The sequence below is a fragment of the Mercurialis annua genome, linkage group LG6 (assembly GCF_937616625.2).
Source record: "Mercurialis annua linkage group LG6, ddMerAnnu1.2, whole genome shotgun sequence".
Taxonomy (NCBI): Eukaryota; Viridiplantae; Streptophyta; class Magnoliopsida; order Malpighiales; family Euphorbiaceae; genus Mercurialis; species Mercurialis annua.
The window spans coordinates 42,359,495-42,381,735 of record NC_065575.1 but is presented as its reverse complement, the minus strand read 5'-3'; the positions used below and the strand labels follow the sequence as shown (position 1 = coordinate 42,381,735).

The window sequence follows — 22,241 nt, the reverse complement described above, 5'->3', positions numbered from 1 at the left end:
TACTCTTATTATCCTAATTTGGACCATTACTTTAACTACCCCTTAATTAATTTTGTAGTAAATGCTGAGGGTGGACCAGTATCCTGATGCAATTGTCAAAAGGAGACTGGAAAGTGCAAGGTTTTTACCCTTAATAGTAAACAAACGTAGCTGATTAATTTTGAAGTTTCAAGTTCTGGACCTTTTGCCAAACAATTGAATAAATATTACAGATTTTCTTTCCAAAATTCAAGTTCATAGTGATAGGTTGGTCTCGGAATAGGCCAAAAATAGTTAGCCCTCCTTTTATTTTAAGTTAAAAGCTCTTTAGATGTCAACTTCTTGTGATGCAACTCTTCTGTATCAAAGGAAATAGTTTCACTAAGCCCTGAAATATCGACAGAGCTCCTTGAAAATGTGCATGCAAATGAAGCAATTTAGAGATGTTGAAGCAGGAATATATCTGGAAATGATGGATATTCCTGATGACAACACGCATCGGGAATTTATTTGCAAAGTGTATATGGTTATAGCAATTCAGTTGCTCCTGACCGCTCTTGGAATTGCTGCAGTTGTTATTCTTATTCAACCTTTGGCTTACTTTCTCGCATATAGTAGCGTTGGATTACCTTTCTACTTGGTCATTTGCATAGCCGCAATCGTATGTGAGTCTATCTGCTTTTGTTCTTTGTTGTTGTTCTAGAAGTTTCAGATTCTTATATTTTCGACTGATGTGAGAGCGCAGCATTGTGCCTGTTGTACAGCTATGACTTGGCCAATTATCTTCTGCTTGGGGTATTGACCGCTACTCTTGCACTTCTGGTCGGATTGACATGTGCAGTTGCTACCGGTAAGACTCAAATCCTGTCTGAAATGGAGTTCCTGTCAGGTTTCTCATGGTTTTTCATCTGATTTGGTGACAGGGAAGGCAATTCTGGGATCGATGATTCTGACAATCGCAATGGTCATTCTTCTAACTCGATATACATTCTGGGCAGCTAGCAGAGGTCACAATTTCGACTTTCTAAGGCCCTTCTTATGTGGTGCAATTGTTCTAATTGTGGTGTTTGCTTCAGTACAGGTACATACATATTAAATTTTAGAATTTCGTATTCTGACAATTTCGAGTCTTGACTTTGATTTTCCTTGGCAGATTATATATCCTTTGGGTAGAATATTTGTGATGTTTTATGGATGTTTTGGTACAATAGCATTCTCTGCCTACATTATTTGCTTCACTGACGGCCTAATTATTAATGCCGCCTCTTATGATAAATACATTTGGGCTGCAGTGTCTCTGTATGTGGACTTCATTAACCTTTTCCTTTTGTTACTTTCTATCTTCAAAGCCCTTGATTATTAAGATTCTAATAGAACTTATTACAAATAATATATTAATGTTTGGCAGCCTTAATAAGAACGTTTAAATGAGTTATTAACACATGATGTAATTACTTAAGGTAAATAGAAAAAAATATTATTTGTATGTTCCATGGCAGACTATTTAAAGACAGGAATGAGAAGAAGATGATGCTTGCAAGTAAAACTTTTCTCCTAGCAAAGCGTTTATTCTTATTTTACAGCTAACTTGCATTAAGGTTTTGCTTGATTTCCAAACTAAACCTGTATTCTTCTATATATTTCTTAAATTGCTAAACAATGAACAAAAACCATTGACGTGGATTTGTGTTTACAATCAGAAACATACAACATATTGGAACAAGAACTAAACTTATGAGCTATGTTCCACGCGAACTTCTCGAATTCTATATTTTGGCGTTACATTTTGAAACGGAAATGCTTTAGGAACTTGTAACTTTATATTTAAAACCTGATCTTTAAAACAAATATTGTTTCGGTATATTTCATTTCAACGTGTTCATTTTCGTGCCATATTGACCAAATTTGACAAACCTGGAACAGTGGAGTATATCAAGCTCCAGAGTTGCATTGCTTCTTCATTGCTAAAAAGTTGTGCAATTGTAATCATACAACTACTAGTGACTGTTGTCTGTTGTTGCTGTTGTAGCTACAGTTATTTTTGTTCCTCCTGTCACCGGTTTATTCTGCAATACTAAGGCTGGCTTGGCCTTCTATATTGTCATAATTCTTCCTTTTATAGCTGTGGACTGTAGTTAATTTTTCCCATTGTATTCTTCTCCTGCTCTCAGATTCTTTGTTGGACTTGCATGTGCATTCACCAGCAAAATAACCTATTTTGCATGGAAACTTATCGAGTGCTATGTTTCAGCATTTTGTTTTTGTTTACGGAAACGCTTTTAAACTCATCAACTTTACATTTATAGCTTATTCTTATAAAATAGTACATGGTTTTGTCGTATTTTGTTTCGGTGTTTTCCGTTTCAACGGTTAATATTTATACCAAGAAAAACATAAAGATGTTTGAATTGCTTTTATGTCTCTGCTATAGTTTAATTTGATTTGGTGTCAGGGAAGTTATTTTGGAATCTGCAGCATCGCCTGTTGTTAGTCTTACAATGTTTACACTGTGGGCAGCAGATAGGGACCATGATGTTAGCTTTCGTGGTCCCATGTTTTTCTTTGCCTGCATTGTTATTTTACTATTTGCTCTGATTCAGGTCTCTATCTTCTGTTTTTCTAGTTTTCTTTTAAAATTATTGGGTTTTAATAAGTCTCACTAGAATGATATAAACGTTATGCTTATGATGAGTAGATGTTGACACGGGTATATGCAAAAACCAAACCGAACTGAAAATAATATTATAATTCAGTTGTTTAATGAATACAGTTTGATTCAGATTGTAGTTCTGTGAAAATTTAATGTTCGGTTTGCAGTTCAGTACGAGCATTTTGAAAAATAAAAAAACCAAATAAGAAAATGAAAAACATTATAAACTACGTTATTGATTGTTTTGTAGTAGACAAGCAACAATATTTTCATCAACTGCCAGGAACAGCTACCAAGCTCTAACTAGAATCTAAATATTAGCCCTTTGCTTGATCAAAACACCTAAAACTCTTATCTATTAATACTTGTTAACTTCTATACTCCTAATACTCACATCAGCAGATAGTTATGCAATTTGTCTAGGTAAAAATAAGAGAGAGTTCAGCTAAAAAGTCTCTTTTTCCTTTGGGATACAATAGAAAGAAGTTTAGAAACTCCATTAGTCCACATATCATGCTCTCTTTGGTTCTTGCATTCGAACTCTACAATGCCTCTCGTTGTCGTCTTTAATCCAAAATATCGACGCTGATCTCCTCCATCAAACAAGTGTCTCCCTGGCCATGCTGCCATGTTCTTGCACACATCCACCACCACATCTGCATTTCAATCAACAATGTTAACATTCACTTTAAAGCCCTGTTCTTGCCGTTTCATGGTCAGATTTTTCTACGGTTACCAAACTATAGTATTATTACGGTTACCAAATTACAAAAGAATACAAAACCGTTACTGGCTTGTTGTCTGGCTGTACATATTTGCCTCATCCGTATTTATAATTTGGCAATCGTTTTGTAAAACAGTTATAGTTCAGTAATAATTTTGTAACCTTTTTTAGTTTGATAATTTTTTTGTAAAATAGTTGTAATTCGGTAACCGTAAAAATTTAATCCGGGTTTGCTTGGATGTTCTGATAGGATATAAAAACTCACTCTTTTTCTTTTTGGTTATGGTCCCTGCTACATGTCTGCTTTTCATTTTCAGCATTACCTGCAAACATATTCCAAATAACAATGATCATCCGTCTATCTTGCCCGTAAACAGAAATGCTGAAATTAAAATGTTGAAATAGAAAACGCTGAAACAGAAAACAGAGGAACTGCATTTTCGGAGCTTTAAAAGCATTTCTAGAAACAAAAACTAAACGTGAAAACGTAATACTCTCCGAGTATTTGTGCAACATAGCATATCATCAATGCAATTGAGATGCTTTTCAGGAACGAACCCTTACCTGACCAGACCTGTGAATGTAAACAGATACAATTTTCCAGTGCAAATCACCTGCAAAGGCAAAAAAATATGACTTAATTTATAGGAAATTACAGAACACAACGCAGAACGAGAGTTAAAATTTATACTTTTGCGTGTTCGTTTGAGTAGCTCACTGCCTCTGGCAAGAAACTCAAGATTACAGGCACCAAGAGAGTTATCTCCAGACACAAGTTCACCACTACTATAAGTCCTATTATGGCTCACATTATTTCCTGTACCGCAAATACCGATCCCTTTCTCTGTTGGTATAACAGATGCAACATTTAAAACATCTTTCAATGCTCTTGCCTTCAAAGTTGCTGCCCCACGAAGAGCTGCATCGAAAACAAAATATAATCTCGATTACCCTTCGTTTGGTTTAATTGTATTGGGGAATTAAGCTCATTTATAAATGAACTCTGCTAAATTATGTAGAATTCACCAAACAACACCTTAATCTCGAAACAAATTAACAATTTGACATCTGAGTGTAGGACGGACACTTCATTCGATCAACATTTTTCATTTTAGACACGTGTTTTAAACTTTATCATTTCGGACATTTTTAACATAGAAAACTTCAAATAACACTGTTTAGTTTCGTTGTATATGTGTCTAAGTGTCACATTTTTTCCGTGCAACGTAAAATGCAGAGAAGATCAATATACCAGTAGCTGCAGCAGCTGTAAGAGTGGTGATATCATCATGAGAACGAACATTAACAGCAGAGCTCACAACAGAAACAAGATGCTCACGCTCAGCTCCCATAGCCTCAGCTGCCTCCACACACTGTGCAGCCACCAAAGTTGCTGCTGATGCAACAGCCATGTCAGTTTTAGCTAACTGCTCATTTCTTCCTGATGAAGAAGAAGAAGCTGTAGCTGCTGCAATGGCTGCTATAGCAGCAGCCACTGCTGCTACTGAAATGGAAGCATGCAGTTGAGCATTATGGGCTCTGCTTTCTTCTTTTTTCTTCTCTTTTCTCTCCTTCAACCACCTCCCAACGGTCTTAGTCCCACCACCAGCGGGTGCACCACTGCCGTTGCCCGCGCTGGCCCGGCCGCCGTTGAGGAAGGGATTGATGGTGGTCTGTGACTGAAAATACTGCATGACAAAGATTAAAAATTTGTTAAACATACAACTAGGTTTATACAAAATGAAAGTTTTATACAAGTTCATTTCTTAGATGGGTAATTTGCAAATGGTGAAAAATTTAAGAACATTGATTGTAATTTGAGTGAAGCAAGGGTAAAAAAGAGTGGTAATGTGATGTAACTAGAAGAGGAAAAAGATTTTTTACCAAGATTTTGATCAAAATTTGCTTGAAATGAGCTAGACAGCAAAATTTACTTGAAGACATGAAAAAACTATTTCTATCTCTAAAATTTGCTTATTATTACTTCAATTAAAAAGAAACCATTTTTTCAACATTGTTCAAGATTTTCACCAACATTTTGATATTTTTTGTTATATGACTCAACCAAGTGAAAAACAGTTAGATAACCATTGGATCCAAAGTGTTTTAAAGTTGAAACCAGAGATAGCCATACTTGAGATCTGAGAAAGAGGCAGAGAATTATGCAGTGCAAACTTACATGTCAGCCTTAAGTTTTTTCTTTTTCTTCTATTCTACTTTTTTGTTAGAATTTGGGAAGAGTGAAGACTATAATTTATCAGAAGTTAGTTGACAAGACACATCAAAAGATGTTTAGAGAGAGAGATAAAAGGTTTTATTGGAAGAAAACAAAAGAAAAAAAATAATCCATGTCTGTGAACTTCTGTGATTTAACATTATTAGCACACAGATCAATTAGAAACAAGACTTGTAATTATGACTTCAAGGAAATGGTTTTTCTTGTGATCTATTTACAGAAACGGAACCCCGAAATATAATGCGAAAAAATGCCGAAATAAAATAAAGAAAACGATATCTTTTTATAAGAATAGATTATAAATATAAAGTTTCAAGTTTTGAAAAATAAAACAAAATAATGAAACACGAAACTTGACAAATTTTTGTTTAGGTAGCAACCTACGTTATTAAAAACACGTTAGAACTCTGCACTTCGGACAGGAAACTTCATTTTTAACATAAAAAATCTTAAAATGTATCCGTGTCTAATTATTATGTTTTTCCGTATCCGTGTTCGTGCTAACTAGGACTTTCCGTTTCCGTGCAATATAGATTGTGATAGAAGTATAAACAATACCTTAAGAACATCATCAAACTCTTCATATGGTGAAATTGGAGGACTGTCCAATTCTCCCAAGTTCAAAGGTCCACTGCTGTGAGACAATCTACCAGATGTCAACGGTGATACTTCCTGCAAAATGCAAACAAACCCTCATCAACCAAATCATAAACATCAAATCTTTACACCCAAAAACTTCAAATCTTTCATTCACACTCACAGATTGAGACATGATACGTTCGAGAAGAAGCTGAGAACTAGCCGAAGAAGCAAACGAGAACTGATTGGAGGAGGTAACAGTAGTGTTATTACTTCTACCGTTAACAATGTTCTCCTCATGTTCTTCTTCAAGAATAGAAGTAGCAGTGGTGCAACTAGAGCTACTGTTGGTAGATTTATTGGAAGCAGCCTTTGAAGAGAGAGCTTTAGAGACTTCAAGAGCAGAAATGCTCCATGATCTCGACAGGAAATCCATCGGAACTTTCGGGCTTTCGGGGAGTTGCATGGAGCTGTGTTGCTGCTCGAGCCTGCGAGTTGTGATCAGAGGAATTCCTTCTTCCATGTGGAGAACTAATTAATGAAGAAGAAAACGAAGTTTATTGAACAAGAAAAATGGTTTCTTATGAGAATTTAAGAGCAATATATATAGTCTCATAGACAAAAATATTTGAAGTGGTCACACCAGAATATATACCATCGGCTCTCGTCTAGTCCTTTTAGAGGTGGCAAATAGATGCCCAACCCAAGCACCCAACTCAACCCGCCCAAAGAAATACAACCCATTTGCACCCAAAAAAAGTTTGGGTAATTTTTGACCCAACCCATTTTAGCCCAAATTTTTTTGGGCTAAAATGGGTTTATAAGAATGACCCAATGGGTAAAATTAAGTCCAAACAAATTTCAATATGAAGAGTATTTGAGTTTTTAAAATAATATTTATAAGTTGTATAATTTATTTTTTAAAATAATTTTTTCCAGAAATTTCTTTTTCCGGAAATTTTTTTTTCCCAGAAATTTTTTTTTTTCGAAATTTTTTTTTTTCAGAAATTTTTTTTTTTTCGGAAAATTTATTTTTTTCCAGAAATTTATTTTTTTCGGAAAATTTATTTTTTTTCCAGAAAATTATTTTTTTTCGAAAAAATTTATTTTTTTTCCCAGAAAATTATTTTTTCCCCGGAAAATTAATTTTTCCCAGAAAATTATTTTTTTGGGAGAATTATTTTTTTCCCGGAAAATATTTGTTTCTGAAAAATAATATTTTGAAAAGTAATTTCTTTGAAAAAAAATTAATTTGGTTTTTTTTATTTTGAACCTTTTATCTCAAATATAGATTTCAAGTATCTCACTTTTTATTTTGGGTAATTTTGGGTTTTCATGACCCAACCCAACCCAAAATTACCCAACCCAAAACTGCCCAAAAATATTGTGACCCAAAATTACCCAACCCAAAAATGCCCAAACCCAAAGAAACCCACCCAAACCCGCCCAAGAACACCCATTTGCCACCTCTAAGTCCTTTTTGTACTTTATCGGTTTTGTTTCATGGTAAGGACTAGTCAATATAGTAAACAATGTGGTCAAGTCAAGTTTAAGGTTATTAATAGACCTATTTTATTCCACGTGGCATTCTTATATGTTGTTGATTTCACTTTTTTGAGCCAGGTAGGCATTTTATGATTGGGATTAGGCCAATGGCTATGGTCTAAGGAAAATTATAAAAGCATAAGTCTAGCTAGCTAGTTGAATCATGGAGTATGATTGAGTCAATTATTTGAGAGTATGCCCATGTTTGGATAGGAAAGGAAATTAATTATTTGGGAAAGAAAATGATAGCATTTGATTAAAGTATATCCAACTATAATGTCATTTGTTTATTTATCCTCTATGTTAATACAATTTTGTTATATATCAAGCACGGAAATGGAAATAAAAACAATATTAAATATGCTACATACGAAATTTTAAAATTTTAGGAGCATTTTCAGAATAAAAATACAACATTAATTTATAAAATCAAAAAATCCAGTGTATTATAAAGAATAAGGATCCAACCGGTGCATTATAAAAAAGAGAAAATTGCACAAAACACTCCCTTTTCTAATTTATTTGCAATGAATACCTCAATTTTAAAAGTTTATTTTTTTACCTTATTTTTCTATTATTTTTAGTTGTACTCCCAACTAAATTTAATTTATTTGTATTTTTACTCTTCTTTTTATACACACATGCACACCTCATTTTTCTTTTCTTTTTCTCTCTCTTCCTTTTCTCTCTCTTTCTTTTCTCTTTCCTCTTCCTCCTCCTTCTCCTTCATCTTCGTCTTTTTCTTCTTCTTTTCTTCTGCAACTTTTTCTTTTCATTTTCTTCCATTGAATTTCTTAGCAAATTCTATTTAAATTTCCTATAATTTATTTAATATATTCGATTTATAACACAAACAATCAGAGATCTGAAACAAATAAGAAATCAAAGATGAAAAAATCAATCGTGTTCGTCTCAGAGAATTTGAAGCAACGGAATATTACGCCATCGTCACCGTCATATCCTCTTATTCTGGATCTTCTTCTTCCTCTTTCTATTTTTTTATGTATTAATTTTTTGTTCATACGTTTGAAACTATTGTAAACTGTTTGAAACTGTTTTTAAGAAATCGTTTTAAATTGTTTGTTTGAAACCTTTATAAACTGTTGAAAACTTTATAAACTGTTTTATAACTAATTTAATTTTTTTTATGCAATGTTTGAAACTGTTTTAAAAATCCGTTTGAATCTGGTAGAAACCTTTGTAAACTGTTTAAAACTTTTATAAACTGTTTTTGGAATTTTTGTAAGCTATTAGAAAATGTTTTATTTTTAAATGTTTGAAACCTTTATAAATTGTTTAAACATTTTTAAACTGTATTTAGATCAAAGTTGCAAATTTTATTTTATGAAACTGTTTGAAACACTTGTAAACTGTTTGAAATTTTTGTAAACTGTTTGAAACTGTTTTTTTTTAAACTGTTTGAAACGCTTGTAAACTGTTTGAGACATTTGTAAACTGTTTGAAGCTGTTTTTTGAAACTGTTTGAAACGCTTGTAAACTATTTTGAAACCATTGTATAAACTTTTTTTAAATGATAATAAAACTGAGCTTTAGAATTTTTTTGAAACCGTTTGAAACTGCATTTGAAAATGCATTTGAAACTGTTTGAAACCGTTTTTAATAGATTTTTAATGTGACCAAATAAATTAATAATTTACAGTTTTTTTGTTTTTGGATAAATTTATGATCATTGGATTTGAATTCGATGTGAAATTTGAAGCGATTTCATTACGAATTAAAAATTCGAGCGGATCGAAAACTAAAGTTGAAACTTATAAAAAAGTGATGTTAGAATTAGAAAATCAATCTATTTAATTGATATGAATTGAAAAATTTGATTTATTTATTGAATTATTAGCTGTTTTGTTTGGATGAAAAGAAAAAAAGAAGAAAAAAAAAGAAGCAGAAGAAGAAGAAGAAGAAGAAGAAAAAGAAAAATCCAAAACGGCAGAGTATAAAAATAAAAGAGGAGAGTAAAAAAATAAAGATGAAACACACTGGAGTACAAAAAGAAAGTTGAAAAATTATGGTTAAAAAATACCAATATTTTTCTTTTTTAGGTATTCTCCTAATTAACCCTATAAAAAATAACAAATTTGTCCCTTCAATTCGGTATAAAAATTAAATAAAATTAAGCTAGTAGTTTTTTTAAAAAAAGAAATACTCTCAAATTTGGCATTGTTACTCATTTACCCTTCGTCTTCAAATTGTTAATAGTTCTATTGCTACCTCATCTCCATTTTGTATATAATGTTTCAATCAATGACTTTCAAAAACTGACTAAATTATTATAAAAAATCAAATTATGTTACGATTTGGCCCTACCGACTTTTAAAAATTGCCTCTCATATAATTTTATTTGGCTTCTACGTAGAATTTCTAGCTCTGTCACTAGTTGTAATAATTTTATGTCACCCCATTTTAGGGTTATAACGAGTCATAATATTAATTTTAAAGGCGTTTTTTTTATCATAGACATGAATTTGACCTTGTTTTATTTTTTTATAGTATTAAATTTGAGGGGCAAAATGGACATTTGTTTATAAAAACAAGGATTCAAATTGAGTTGTGAAGATGGGGAGGACCAATATGGGAAAGGTGGTGAGCAAAGTGATTATGTTCCTTACAGTTAGTGGTGGAAGTGAATTGGCACCATCCTGAGCCGACAAGCTCGGAGGTCCAAACAACTCTACAGTTCTACACATAAAGCTGACCTATGCTCAATTCCGCATGCCTATCTACGTCATTTTCCTTGTCTTCTCTTATGTTTAAGTTTGGGTAATTTACATAAAAATAATTCACTTTTTTATGTATTCTAATGCTTTAAACTCTACATATGAGAGTTAGTAATAGTCTACCTTTTCATTCTTTTGGCAATTCTTCGTCCAATACTAAAATATGATAGCATTTCGTTCATTATGAAATTGTCAAAACATCAATATTTGGTGATGGAAAAATACACGGATATGGAAATGGAAAAACGGGATACTTGAATACGAAAACGGCCAAACAATCTTATTGTAAGATTTTTATGTAAAAAAATGAAGTTTCATGTCTGAAACATAAAGTGTGTGACACGTTTTCGAAGCAGAACACATCGATTGAATGCAGTGTCTGTACTACCTAGAAAATACTTTTAGATCATAATGTCAAAAAAGTTATTCTATTATTTACAAACTTTCATATATAAAACTCAAAGCGCTAAAACAAATAAAGATGGGGATTTTAATGCAAAAAATCCTTAATTGTTTTTGGTGTTTTTCTTTGCATATAAAAAAGTTTGATCAATATCAGAAACACAAGCGGCTCTCTCTTTTAAAAAAGTGTTTTATGGTGACCACCGGCTAAAGCTATGGCCTTTATTCCTTTTGCCACTTTCAATCAACCCCTACTCTTTTTTCACATTTGCATTTCAAACCAATTTTTTTCCGTCTTCAATTATTAATTTACAATATTCAATTCCCCTTTCCCATTTGCATTTCAAACTTATTTATTACTGTCTTCAATGATTAGCTTTATTCAGTAATTAATTGTCAGTATTTTACTAGTAAATTATTCTATAATTGTTTCAGTGAAGTACTGATGGAGTTTAAAGCAGTCTGATTCTCTTAAGATTGAATTCAAAATCTCACATCAATGTGATAGAGTCTCGTCCCTAGCCATGCTAACCTAAGTTAAAAGGAAAAACTTGTATTTATTAAAACAAAATTAAAGCAATTTACATAGCCAACTCTATAAAGCGCCTAAGTTTAAAGGAAACTAAAGGGATTTACATAAAAGTGCCGCCTAGCCATAACTTTTGACCTTTCGTCAGCCTCAAGTTTCCGTGAATCGGGACCTTTCAGAAAATCAAAATGAGCCTAAAAGCACAATTTTTCTTTTGAATTGCTGACTTAGTGCCATATGCATCAAAACAACTCCAATGATCTGCTAATGCATCTGGGCATATGATCATGCAAGCCAAAAAAAATCAGTCATTTCGTTACGTTTCAGCTCTATTAGGCCAACAAATGTAAAGTTTATTGTGTCTTGAGAGTTTTTAAGCAAGCTTGAATGAGGAAACATTTTGAGGCAGCTTATTTAGTTAAAAGCAGACTCAATATCATAACAAATCTGAGGTTATGAAATGTAAACAAACAGCTACCATATCTACAGTAACACGAACTGTATTCTGTAATTCGGCAACAAAATGCAATGATCAGATATAACATTATTCGTTCAGAACAATGCAGTAACAAGAGCCCCCAACAGCCTAGCTGACCATTAATGGCCAATTTGAGAACTTTTTGGGCTTAAGACGTAACAAATTCTACAATCATGCACTAAGGAACTGAGGAATATTGACTCTGCATAAAAAAGGAAGCCATCTCTATCTATCTAAAGCTTATCGATGAAACGGCTCTTAGTGTCCGGACGCTTATCCTTGCATGACCAACTATGCGACTTACAAAAACCAGCCATTGCACGTCCATGTCAGCACCTGATTGGTGAGATATGGATCAATAACAGATCACAGCATCTGAAAGTAGCAGCTAAATATTTTGCAGTCAAATTACACCAGCAACAAATGTCTTCTATCTATAAAGAAATCTTTCTCATTGCGTGCCATAGCTTGCTGAAGACAATCCACGCGAGAATCACGCATAGTTTCATTTGACAGAGATGTGAATTCCTGTGATCTGGGTGGTAAATGTAATTTAAAAAAATTAAAGAAGCATATGAACTAATAATACCCACAAAAAAGTAACTACAACATTGGGAAACTAAAGATTCAAATTTAATGTAGAAGTTACTAATAAAAAGGGAAAACATACTAACCAGACGTGGTTCAATAGAATAAACCAATTGCGGAGAAACAAACGTCCTCCTACATTTCTTACTTGCTCAAAAGTATGTCAACTTTAATGTATGTTTTATCCCCTTGAAGTTGACAAATAGAGCAATAATTAGTGAAATGGAAAGAGATTTGAACTAGTACATTATATCAATCATACACATAAACAACAAAGCATTGTTATCGAGAACACAGTTATGCAAGAAGGTCGTACCAAATGGCATTTCGAAGCATACAAACCCCCGAGCAGCTATCTACTGGACTGTAAACCACTGCCACCGTAATACTGCTTGGTAGTTTCACGAGAGAATTCTGCAAATGTCATTCCATCCTTCAACCGCGATGACAGTGGTGGAATAATCTTACAGAAATCTTGAGTAGATTCATCCGAGTTATTGGTGACATCGCCACTTCCCTCATTAGATAGATTACCAGTGGACATGCTTTTCTCCATAGTATAATCTGAGATTGATAATGTTTTGCTCCATGCAGGTTGCAAAAACAGAACAAAAGTTTCTCTGCTTATGTTTCCCAACTTAGCTGGTTTTGATACACAGTGAAGAGTTGACCTAAGCTTTCCTTTTGACAGTATATCGGCTGATTCCCCAACCTGAATGATGAAACTTTCTGGAGAAGTCTTCACCATGAGGACAATGTTCTTATTTGGATCAAATATTTGCAAATGTGAATAACCATTTGGATAAGGGCATTCTTGATCAGACGATACTGAAGATTGATCTGTTTCCATATTTTTTGATGAATAAGAGGGCTGCAAAAACATGGGTGCTGTTAAAACAGTAAAGATACCATAATCATAGTGCCACTCCTGCCATAGATCAGTGTTATGTCGACATGATTCCATCTTATCGCCTTCTCTGCCCAAGTTTAACCCTCCTTTGTTCTCACTGCTTAAGCAGTGTTCTTGGTCCGTTATAGAATTGCCCTTTATTTTATTGGGTCCCTTCTTTCCCACATTATCTCTTAAAAGACGGCTATCTAGAACTGAATGATAATGTATAAGGCGACCTTTTGCAGTGCCAGATTCTAATAAGCTCTGTTCCAACTCATGGCCACCAATGAACTTATCGCATATTCGAGCAAGACGGAGCCCAAGATCCATCATGCAGTAACCTAGCTCTTTAAAAACAGTAGAAAGATTTTTAAATTCATCATCCTGAAATGTTTTCACCTCATCAAAATCCACACAAGTTCGCTCCAAATTCAAGTTTGGATGAATAGCCTGCGTTGGTTTAGCATGAACAGATTCCAACGCTTCTTCATATCTTAGGTTCATTGCAAAAGACGACACATTTCGATCAGGATTCTTCAAAGAAACATCACTTCCCAAATTATGCTCCTAGAAATTACAAGTCAGCATGAAATTGCAAATAAATATTGAAACAAAAATGATTAAAAATGAACATCTACACAAGCACTGGCGGACCCATAATATTTTTTAAAAAAAGTGGACAAAATTGTACTAAAAATTTATAACAATATGTAAAATTTAAGGTGGGCATGCTATAAATTTAAAAGTGAAAATACTGTATTATACAATTCTATATTAATAATTTAAAAATAAAACCTAGAGCGAAAGAAAATGGGATATGAATTTTGCAAAGGTTATAAAGAATGGAATTGGAGTAAGAAAAAAGACCTTGAGGAGGCGTTTACGAGAGTCGGGGTGGAGAAGAGCGAGGTTTGAAGCAAGAGGGAGGAGACTGCGGCGGAGAAGAGAGGCATTGGGGACGCCGGTGATGGAAAGAAGTCCGGGTCCGGTGGATCCTAGGGTTTCCATTATTTTTCTTTCAATTTGTGATATTCTAGATACATCTTCTTCATAAGATGGCGATGATGAGAGTAACAATAAATCAGAGTAATGAAGTTCGTAAAGCTCTATTACGTTCGCTTCCCTTGCCATTTCCATTAATCGCTCATCAAAGTACAAAAACTACTACTGTGAAAAGTTGGCACTAAATTCATTTTTAAAAAACAGGGTTAAATGCAAATTCATACACCAACTTTGATCTAATTTGCAATTACAACATAAATTTTGAAATTTGACAATATCAGTAACCAACTTTACACTTTTGGCAAATCGATACACCAAACTCAAAAAACACTAACGTGAACATTGTAATAAACCGCCATTTGTCGTTTTATGATTGGTCGGTGTACCAATTTGCCAAAAAATGAAAGTTGGTTACCAACATTGCCAAGTTTAAAAGTTTATGTTGTAATTGCAAATTAGGTCAAAGTTGGTGTATGAATTTGCATTTAACCCTTAAAAAATGACACTAAATTCGATTTTAAAAAAATGGCACTAAATACATCATCAGCTTCGATGACATGGCTTTGGCCACGTCAACGTGTTAGCTGATGTGGATTTAACCATGTCATTACATTAGCTGACTTGGCAACACCCTACCCATCAATATCTCATAAATGAATAATTATTGCACGCAACCGTTACGACATGTTATTCAAGTAATAAACCAATGATACGTTATTCATGTGAAAAAATTAATAATTAAAAAATTAAAAAATAATTAAAAAAAAATTTATCGTAAATACTCATTAACTTGTTATAAATATGACTTGGCACAACCAAATATACATAAAGTTATTTATATATAAATTCACTAAATATATACATTTTCATAAAATAAAAAAATGACGTAGTATAATTTATTTATTATTTTATAAAGAACTTTTTATTTTTTGATAATCCGATTTATTGATTGGATTTCAATCAAAATTGATGGTGTAAAAGCTGAATTTTTAAAATGTAAGATTTTAATGTGTAAATAATGTGGCAAACTCCGGCTTTCACGTCCTCAATTTTTAATCATATATGCGTGCGCGCACACACATACTTATAGTGTGCATTTAGTTCAAATCGAGCTGTAATTATTAATTTAAAAAATTTACTAAACTAATTTTATAAAAATTTAAAATATTTCAACCGAAAAAACCAATTAGTCTAGTGATTGTTCAAGTCAATTTATATTAAAATTGAATTGAACTTTTGTACTATCAGAACCGAATAAAACATAAACGCTCTCCCTTTTTCAATTATAAAAAAAAATAGTATTAAATTAAAAGTTTCAGTTTGATTCAGCTAAATATTGTTTATTAAGTTTTGCACACCCCTATTTATAAAAGATAAAAGATTTCAGTAATAATTTGACCCCTCAACTTATAAGCAAGTGGCAATTATCACATAAATTAATTTTATGAACAAATTAGTTTTAAAGTTGGTGGTTATGGTCAAATACTGCATTTTTCAATTTCTGAAATCAAATATCAATTCTTGAGACAGACAATTAAAGATGCCAGTTGGATAATTTCTCATTTCATCTTCTTTGATTCAGTTTTCAAGTTCAAGTACAGCCTCTCCCAGTGGCAATCAATTCTACTCAACCGATAACACCGCCTCTAAACTGCCTTCAAGGGGAAGACAATGCCCTAAATTTCTATGAGGAAAACAACGTAACAACTTGCATATCCTGTACAATTGGAAAACAACCTTCTGATATGAAGCATTTCTTCTATACTGCAGTCTCTTTGAAGCTCTTTGCCAACCAAATTGCAGTTTCTCTCGGAGAAACTTTCTCAGGCCCGAATGGCTTCAGCAGCACCCCCAGTTCAGTAAACCGCTCCTGCTGCAGGAGACGTGCACTAAACTCAAGTAGCCCTTCCAATGCCTCTGCCCGCTGTTGATATGAACTGGTATCGAATTGGCGCTGTTGATGCTCAGAAGATGAACGGCTTGAACATTCAGAGCCACTTGGAGCAATTTTATTGCTGATATCGGGTAATTGAGGCTTGGTAACAGCTCTGTCCAGAACCTGGATAGTACACTTGTCCTTTGTGATGGAGCAGTCTACACTTCCTAGAGATGAAGAGCATTGTGCTGAAGTTGATGATGTTTCGCGGATGTGAACGAATGGGTCGTCGGAAGAAGCCAGTGGAAATTCAGCAATCTTGTCGATTCTAGGGGCGTCGACAGAAACATTTGGAGATTCAATGCTAGGAAGAAGGCCTGCATTAGCTCTGGAACGGTTAGGTACGTTTACAGCTTTCGTCGGGAATGGAAGGGATGCTCTGCGTGTAGAATGAGATTTGCTTGCCGCCGGAGTATACGACACTGGAAGCTGCAATTATGAGTACACAAATAAATTAGTAAATGATAATTTTAGCACAGTTTTCAATTAAACAGAGCCTTGCTCTGGGACTCGAAGCTGTAGCACAGGTCAAAAACCATTTTGCCCGAGGTCCAGCCTTAAAAGTTGCAGGTATTATCAGACTTCGGAACATAACAGTGACTAAAAGTCACAGTGATTTAAGAGCACCAGAACGTTAAAAGAACAATCCCAGCACCAAAAAAAATTTAAGAAAAACCTCCCTTGATTTGTGTACTTAAATAAAGACTTACCGAATCACGTTTTGAACAAGTATGGATTATTTTTGATGGTGTCTGTCTCCTTGGAGTAACAGAGACTTTTGCAGGCATCGATCTTGGAGTATTGGTAGCTGATGCAAGCTTCGTGGTAACAGCTTTGGGAATATTGATCTCTTCACGGGATTCCAGGGAGTCTTGTTCCGTACCAGATATACTGGGATTCAAGGTCCTGTCATTACTGAAAGATTGCCTTCTCTCTCTGCCAGTATAATGGAGAACAGCTTCTGGCTCTGCGAATCTTGTTTTCTTTACAAAGTCAGAGTGAGACATATGGACAGGGAAAGAACTACGCCTGGGGCCATTCAACTTCGAATGGATATCCCCAAGAAGTGGTTGAAGATGCGGGTGACTGAGCAAATCTGAAGCCTGGTGCAGAAATGTTAACGTCAAGTGAGAGCAAAGATCTATTATATACACACAAATCCAAATGCCTAGAGGTTGATCTTTCTACCATACATATGTCTAGAAGCTAATTCTGTGAATCTTATTAGCAACTATAATCGTAAAATCTTTCCGCCACCCATATACCTGCATGGGTTCATAAACCTAAAAGTTCATATACAGATCACATACACCACCGCCTATACTCCGGCAATTCAGTCAAATAAGTATAAAGTGGTTTCTAGATGCAAATTTAGAGCCAGAAATTGTTGTTATGGGAAGCTTTGTTAATGCTTTACAAGGAATAGGCTTCCACTTCTTGAAATATTAGAATGTGCAGATATTTGGCTGCGTCGTTGATTCCAAATTCATTCAGAAGTATCAACTCGTAACATAATTGAGGACCATTGGCTCCTAGAAACCACTTTGGAATATCAACCTACTAACAGTATCGGGAACCATTGTGCTGATATTTTGGATCTAGAAATCACTTTGGAATACCAACATACAGCCATTTCTTTAAACTATCCTCTTGTTTAATAAAGCAAGAATTGAAGGGATGAGCGAGAGGAAGGCATACACTTGGTCTAAGTTCTGGATTCTTCCTCAGCATGCTTTTAACAAGCCCTCGGCTGAAAAGTTAAATAAACCAGAAAAATAATGAGCAAGCTCATTAACCAAATAGAAATTAAGCATTAAACAGGAAAAAAAAGTAATAGCAAGGCTTATTCTATAAAGCTTCTGTTGAAGAGAACAGTTGCTAATTGTTCTACGACATTGACAAATTGCCAGAAATAAAGGATTCTTTTTATTATGACAGACAAAATAGATTCTTCAAAACCAAAGGACTTCGTTTTTAATGGGATCCAAACTGAAGAATTGTATTACATGATAAAGTGAAAAAGCTCACTTCATGAAGAGGGAAATAAACTCACAATGCACTGGAGTACATGGTAGGAAGAGGAGCCACTGTAGACTTATTTATTTTGTGGATTAGTGCCTGTATATCCTGATAAAAAAAAATTCTAAATAATATAAGCACGCAGAAATGGGGAAAAGTGTGTGTTTAGTTTGAGTAATATGATAATCTGTTTTTATAAGCAAAAAATCAGCAACTCACAAAAGCTTTAAATGCCGGCTTGTATGCAGCCATTTCATAGATGCAGCATCCTGAAAAGAGGGTCATAAGAAATATAAACCAAAAAGTGAAAATAGACGATCACCTTCAGGCTTTTAGACCTTCATATTGAGTAGTTTACCTAAAGACCAAATATCTGACTTTGAACCATAAGGTATATCAGCAAGAAGCTCAGGGCACATGTAGCTGGGGGTTCCCACAACCTGCATTAGAAGCAGAAATGCCTTCATATCCTAATCATTAATCAAGCAGATGGTGATACACCAAAAATCAAGCTAATGTGATACTCACAGAAGAAGCAAGATCGTCAGAAGTCAACCTTTTGGCAAGGCCAAAATCACCTACAACCAGCATTGATAGGTGAGCAGTTTTTTCTATTTGAGTAGAACGATGGATGCTAATAACCAAAGAATAGGTTTCATGTATAAAAGAACTTAGCAAACAAGGAATAAGATTTTCAATAAGTAACATTACCTAGACGTATGTCTTGATCTTTCGTCAAAAATATATTTGAACACTGGTGAAGCGATTTCATAGTATCATCAGTGACAATTAATTTATGAGAGTTCATACATTAAGTATCAGAGATATTTGTAACAAGCGCCCAAAAACTGCGACCACTTACTTTGACATCTCGATGAAGTATGTGGTGGGAATGCAAGTAATCTAGTGCCATTAGCAATTGAACTAGCCACTTGCAAAGTTTCTGTACATCATTTTCACAGTCGACAAAGTACCATATCAGATTCTATACAGAAAATTGATCTATAGTAAATTGAAAGAGAATAAATTGTCTGCAAAAGTATCTACCTCCTCAGGAAAATGTACACCATTTGCCTTTTTTATAGCTTCTTGCCTGCACCAAGGACATGGAAAACAATAAAAATCAGGAAGGCAGCCTAAGCAAGGCAAGTCATAAGAGCTCATAAGTTCAAGAGAGAGAACTAAAATTTAGAACTTACATGTCTCCACCTTCACAGTATCCTATAATAATGCAGACATAGCAGCCCTGGAAATAACACACAAAATTGTCATTTGAAGAAAAAACGGTGGCATGCACATTCCTTAAAAAGAAAAGAAAAGGGGATACATATTTAACATTTTGTTGGATCAAACAAAAGTTTTAGAGCAACAGTTTGAAAAAATGAACAATCCATAGGGATGCAATACATGTAGAAAACATAGCAATTCATGGGTAAAAAGGGAGAGAAAACTATTACTCAAGACATAAAGATGGTTTAAGCAATATAGCCTCATATGACTAACTGTGCCTACCTTTTCTACCCAGGAATCCTTGTACTCCACAATGAAAGGATTTGTTACCTTCGAAATAAGCTCCATCTGTATCAAAAGAGCCAAATAGAATCTTAAATTACAAAGATCATAATTTCAGGATGAAAAAAGATATTCTCTTGTTAGATTTAGATCATGGAAAAGTTAGATAGCATAACAAAAGAAAAGAAAAGAAATGTCTAGAAAAACATTGTTTCTCTAATTCTTCCGAGCAACCTGTCTTTTGATATGATAATAGCTGACAAGAGAGGTAAAAAAAATAAATAGCATCATCAAGGATCTCCTATTATCAGCCGTCGTAGTTCGTACAAGAGGAAAATACACTCAACCTCTAATGTTTTCGCTAAAAACTTATTCAATAGACTAACCTCTTGGTGGGCAGACCTACGGGCTCTATCAGTTTGACGAGCCAAACGAATCTTTTTCATGACATACCTAGAAAGAAAGAAAAAAATATTTAAAGAACATGTTAAATTGCAAGAGTAATGACGAGCAAAGATCATCATTAACAACAAACCAATTATGCTAAAAACTGCAAGAAACAAACACATTTGCCTAAACACAGGCACAGAAGTGCACATATGAAGATAGGTAATTCATATATACATAAATATAATAAACAATGGAGGAAGTCTCACTTCTTCTTTTCATGTCTATGCCTCACAAGAAGAGCTGAACCAAAGGAACCTTTGCCTATCTGCTCTAGAATTTCGTATTGCTCCATTGCAAGTTTTATACGCCACTTCCTTCTCCTTGGGGTCTTCAAACGAATTTAGAAATCTAGTCCTACAGAGCACCAGACAATTCATGAATAAAAAACATAGAAACCTAGAGCACTAAAGTGAGAATGTACACATCACATAGAACAAACATATACAGCAAGGCTAACATACAAAAGGATATTCCTAAACGGCAAGTACTAAAACCATATGCATAACAGACCAACTGGAAATAAAAGCATGTAGAGACCACACCTTAGACCAACAACACCCTAACAAATTTGCACATTGGTGATCATTGAACCACATTACAAAGAAATCCTAGGGAGATAAGTACAAAGAATTAAGTACTATTAAAGCAAACGTGAGTTTTTTGATCCCTATTCCCTAAAAGTTTTGATTCAAAAACATTTCATCACATTTGCAGCTGTCTTCAAAGACTAATTGATATGCTCTATAGCAAATGTAACCAGCAATCCATAACTTCACAAAAACTAACAAAAGCCCATCAAAATTCCTCACTGTTACTGCCCTATAGAAAATAAATCCCTTCAAATCTTTGCCTACATAAATTAACTACCCTCATATACAGAATCACATGGGGCCTAGATGGCAATAGCAGAAAAACCACAAGTAAACCCTTCCCAATAAACCCCAGAAAGTTAATGCACAACTAAAACTACTTGAACAAACAGAAAAGAAAAACATATCTGTACAGTAAAAGCAAGTGAATGAAGGCAAATTTTCCAATCTAAAACCCAAGAAATGTAAATCCACATCATTAACTCCAAAACTAGATAACCATTAAGTACAATTAATATAAAAACATATCCCCTTATAGATTTCATCTTAAGGACCAGTCAATCCCCAGTCCAAAAACTGCTAATTAAAATAAAATAACAACCAACTACCAAAAACTAATTCTTAAAAGAAAATAACACCAAACAACAAGAAAATAAAAACCCACCTCAAGAATTCATAAACCAAACATTAAAGAAACACTTCAAGAACCAGAGTAAAGCAAACCCAAAAGATATTAAACAATAGGTAACAAGAAAAGACACCCAACCTAACTCGAAATTATATTTTTTTATTATAAAAAAATGTAAAATTTAAAAGAAAAGTAGCCAATTTTTTAAATTTTAACTTTTACAAAATGCAAGAAACAGTACATCAAGAACACAACTTTTTACTTACTAATTATTAAGGGTGATTATTATATTGGTGTTGAGTGAAATGCAAGTTTGTAGAGAGAGAAGGGGCGGCAAAAAAGAATTGAAAAGAAAGCAAAAGTGGAAAAGAAAAAGTTTTTGAAAATTCAAAAAATGAGCGAGGAACCAAGAAATGAGATCAAATGTACTTGTTTGTCACTGTTCATATTGGATTTTAGTTTTAAATAATTGTGTTTATTTTTTTTGTTTTTTCTTGGGAAAGTGACAGAAAGTTGAAATTTCTTGCACGGGTTTAGAATGTCTGAGAGAGATGCAATACACGGACAACAATAGGGTGAACTAATATGTTTTAGCTCAGTTGAAACGACGTTGTTTCGATACTGTTATTTAGCTTTAAACTTCAGTAGGCAATTTCAATCAAGATCTGTTCAAGTCCATTTCTTATCAATGATTTTGAGCGATTTAATTTTGATAAAAAAAAACGTTTTATTTTTATTTTCATTTATTAAATTTTTTAGATAATTTA

At 33.8% G+C, this 22,241-nt stretch overlaps 4 protein-coding genes across 6 annotated transcripts; 1 reads left to right on the top strand and 3 right to left on the bottom strand.

Annotated features, from left to right (window-relative positions):
• Positions 1 to 70: 70 nt before the first annotated feature.
• Positions 71 to 1,859, top strand: LOC126686913 (protein LIFEGUARD 4-like). The gene is made up of 4 exons (XM_050381204.2): positions 71 to 644; positions 725 to 829; positions 903 to 1,060; positions 1,133 to 1,859. The coding sequence occupies exons 1-4, from the start codon at positions 395 to 397 to the stop codon at positions 1,340 to 1,342; spliced, it is 723 nt and encodes a 240-aa protein (XP_050237161.1). The 5' UTR covers positions 71 to 394; the 3' UTR covers positions 1,343 to 1,859.
• A 981-nt stretch (positions 1,860 to 2,840) lies between these two features.
• LOC126686911 (VAN3-binding protein) lies at positions 2,841 to 6,793 on the bottom strand. The gene is made up of 7 exons (XM_050381201.2): positions 6,350 to 6,793; positions 6,148 to 6,261; positions 4,606 to 5,041; positions 4,045 to 4,272; positions 3,918 to 3,967; positions 3,619 to 3,676; positions 2,841 to 3,285 (listed from the first exon to the last, which is right to left on the bottom strand). The coding sequence occupies exons 1-7, from the start codon at positions 6,689 to 6,691 to the stop codon at positions 3,071 to 3,073; spliced, it is 1,443 nt and encodes a 480-aa protein (XP_050237158.1). The 5' UTR covers positions 6,692 to 6,793; the 3' UTR covers positions 2,841 to 3,070.
• Positions 6,794 to 11,832: 5,039 nt separating this feature from the next.
• On the bottom strand, positions 11,833 to 14,523 carry LOC126685817 (uncharacterized). Its single transcript, XM_050379782.2, has 4 exons — positions 14,205 to 14,523; positions 12,762 to 13,904; positions 12,532 to 12,633; positions 11,833 to 12,392 (listed from the first exon to the last, which is right to left on the bottom strand). The coding sequence occupies exons 1-2, from the start codon at positions 14,472 to 14,474 to the stop codon at positions 12,798 to 12,800; spliced, it is 1,377 nt and encodes a 458-aa protein (XP_050235739.1). The 5' UTR covers positions 14,475 to 14,523; the 3' UTR covers positions 11,833 to 12,392; positions 12,532 to 12,633; positions 12,762 to 12,797.
• Positions 14,524 to 15,873: 1,350 nt separating this feature from the next.
• On the bottom strand, positions 15,874 to 22,003 carry LOC126687201 (serine/threonine-protein kinase Nek2). 3 transcript variants are annotated; one of them, XM_050381647.2, is made up of 15 exons: positions 21,741 to 22,003; positions 20,463 to 20,610; positions 20,193 to 20,259; positions 19,807 to 19,872; positions 19,494 to 19,540; positions 19,342 to 19,387; positions 19,157 to 19,237; positions 19,006 to 19,048; positions 18,823 to 18,872; positions 18,653 to 18,734; positions 18,514 to 18,563; positions 18,329 to 18,402; positions 17,974 to 18,025; positions 16,986 to 17,378; positions 15,874 to 16,704 (listed from the first exon to the last, which is right to left on the bottom strand). In XM_050381647.2, exons 2-15 carry the CDS (start codon positions 20,546 to 20,548, stop codon positions 16,099 to 16,101), a joined length of 1,743 nt encoding a protein of 580 aa, XP_050237604.1. In that variant the 5' UTR covers positions 20,549 to 20,610; positions 21,741 to 22,003; the 3' UTR covers positions 15,874 to 16,098. The 3 variants fall into 3 exon arrangements, with proteins under 3 accessions (XP_050237604.1, XP_050237605.1, XP_050237606.1); XM_050381648.2 differs by lacking the exon at positions 21,741 to 22,003 and adding an exon at positions 21,511 to 21,643; XM_050381649.2 differs by lacking the exon at positions 21,741 to 22,003 and having other exon boundaries at positions 20,463 to 21,488.
• Positions 22,004 to 22,241: the final 238 nt, after the last annotated feature.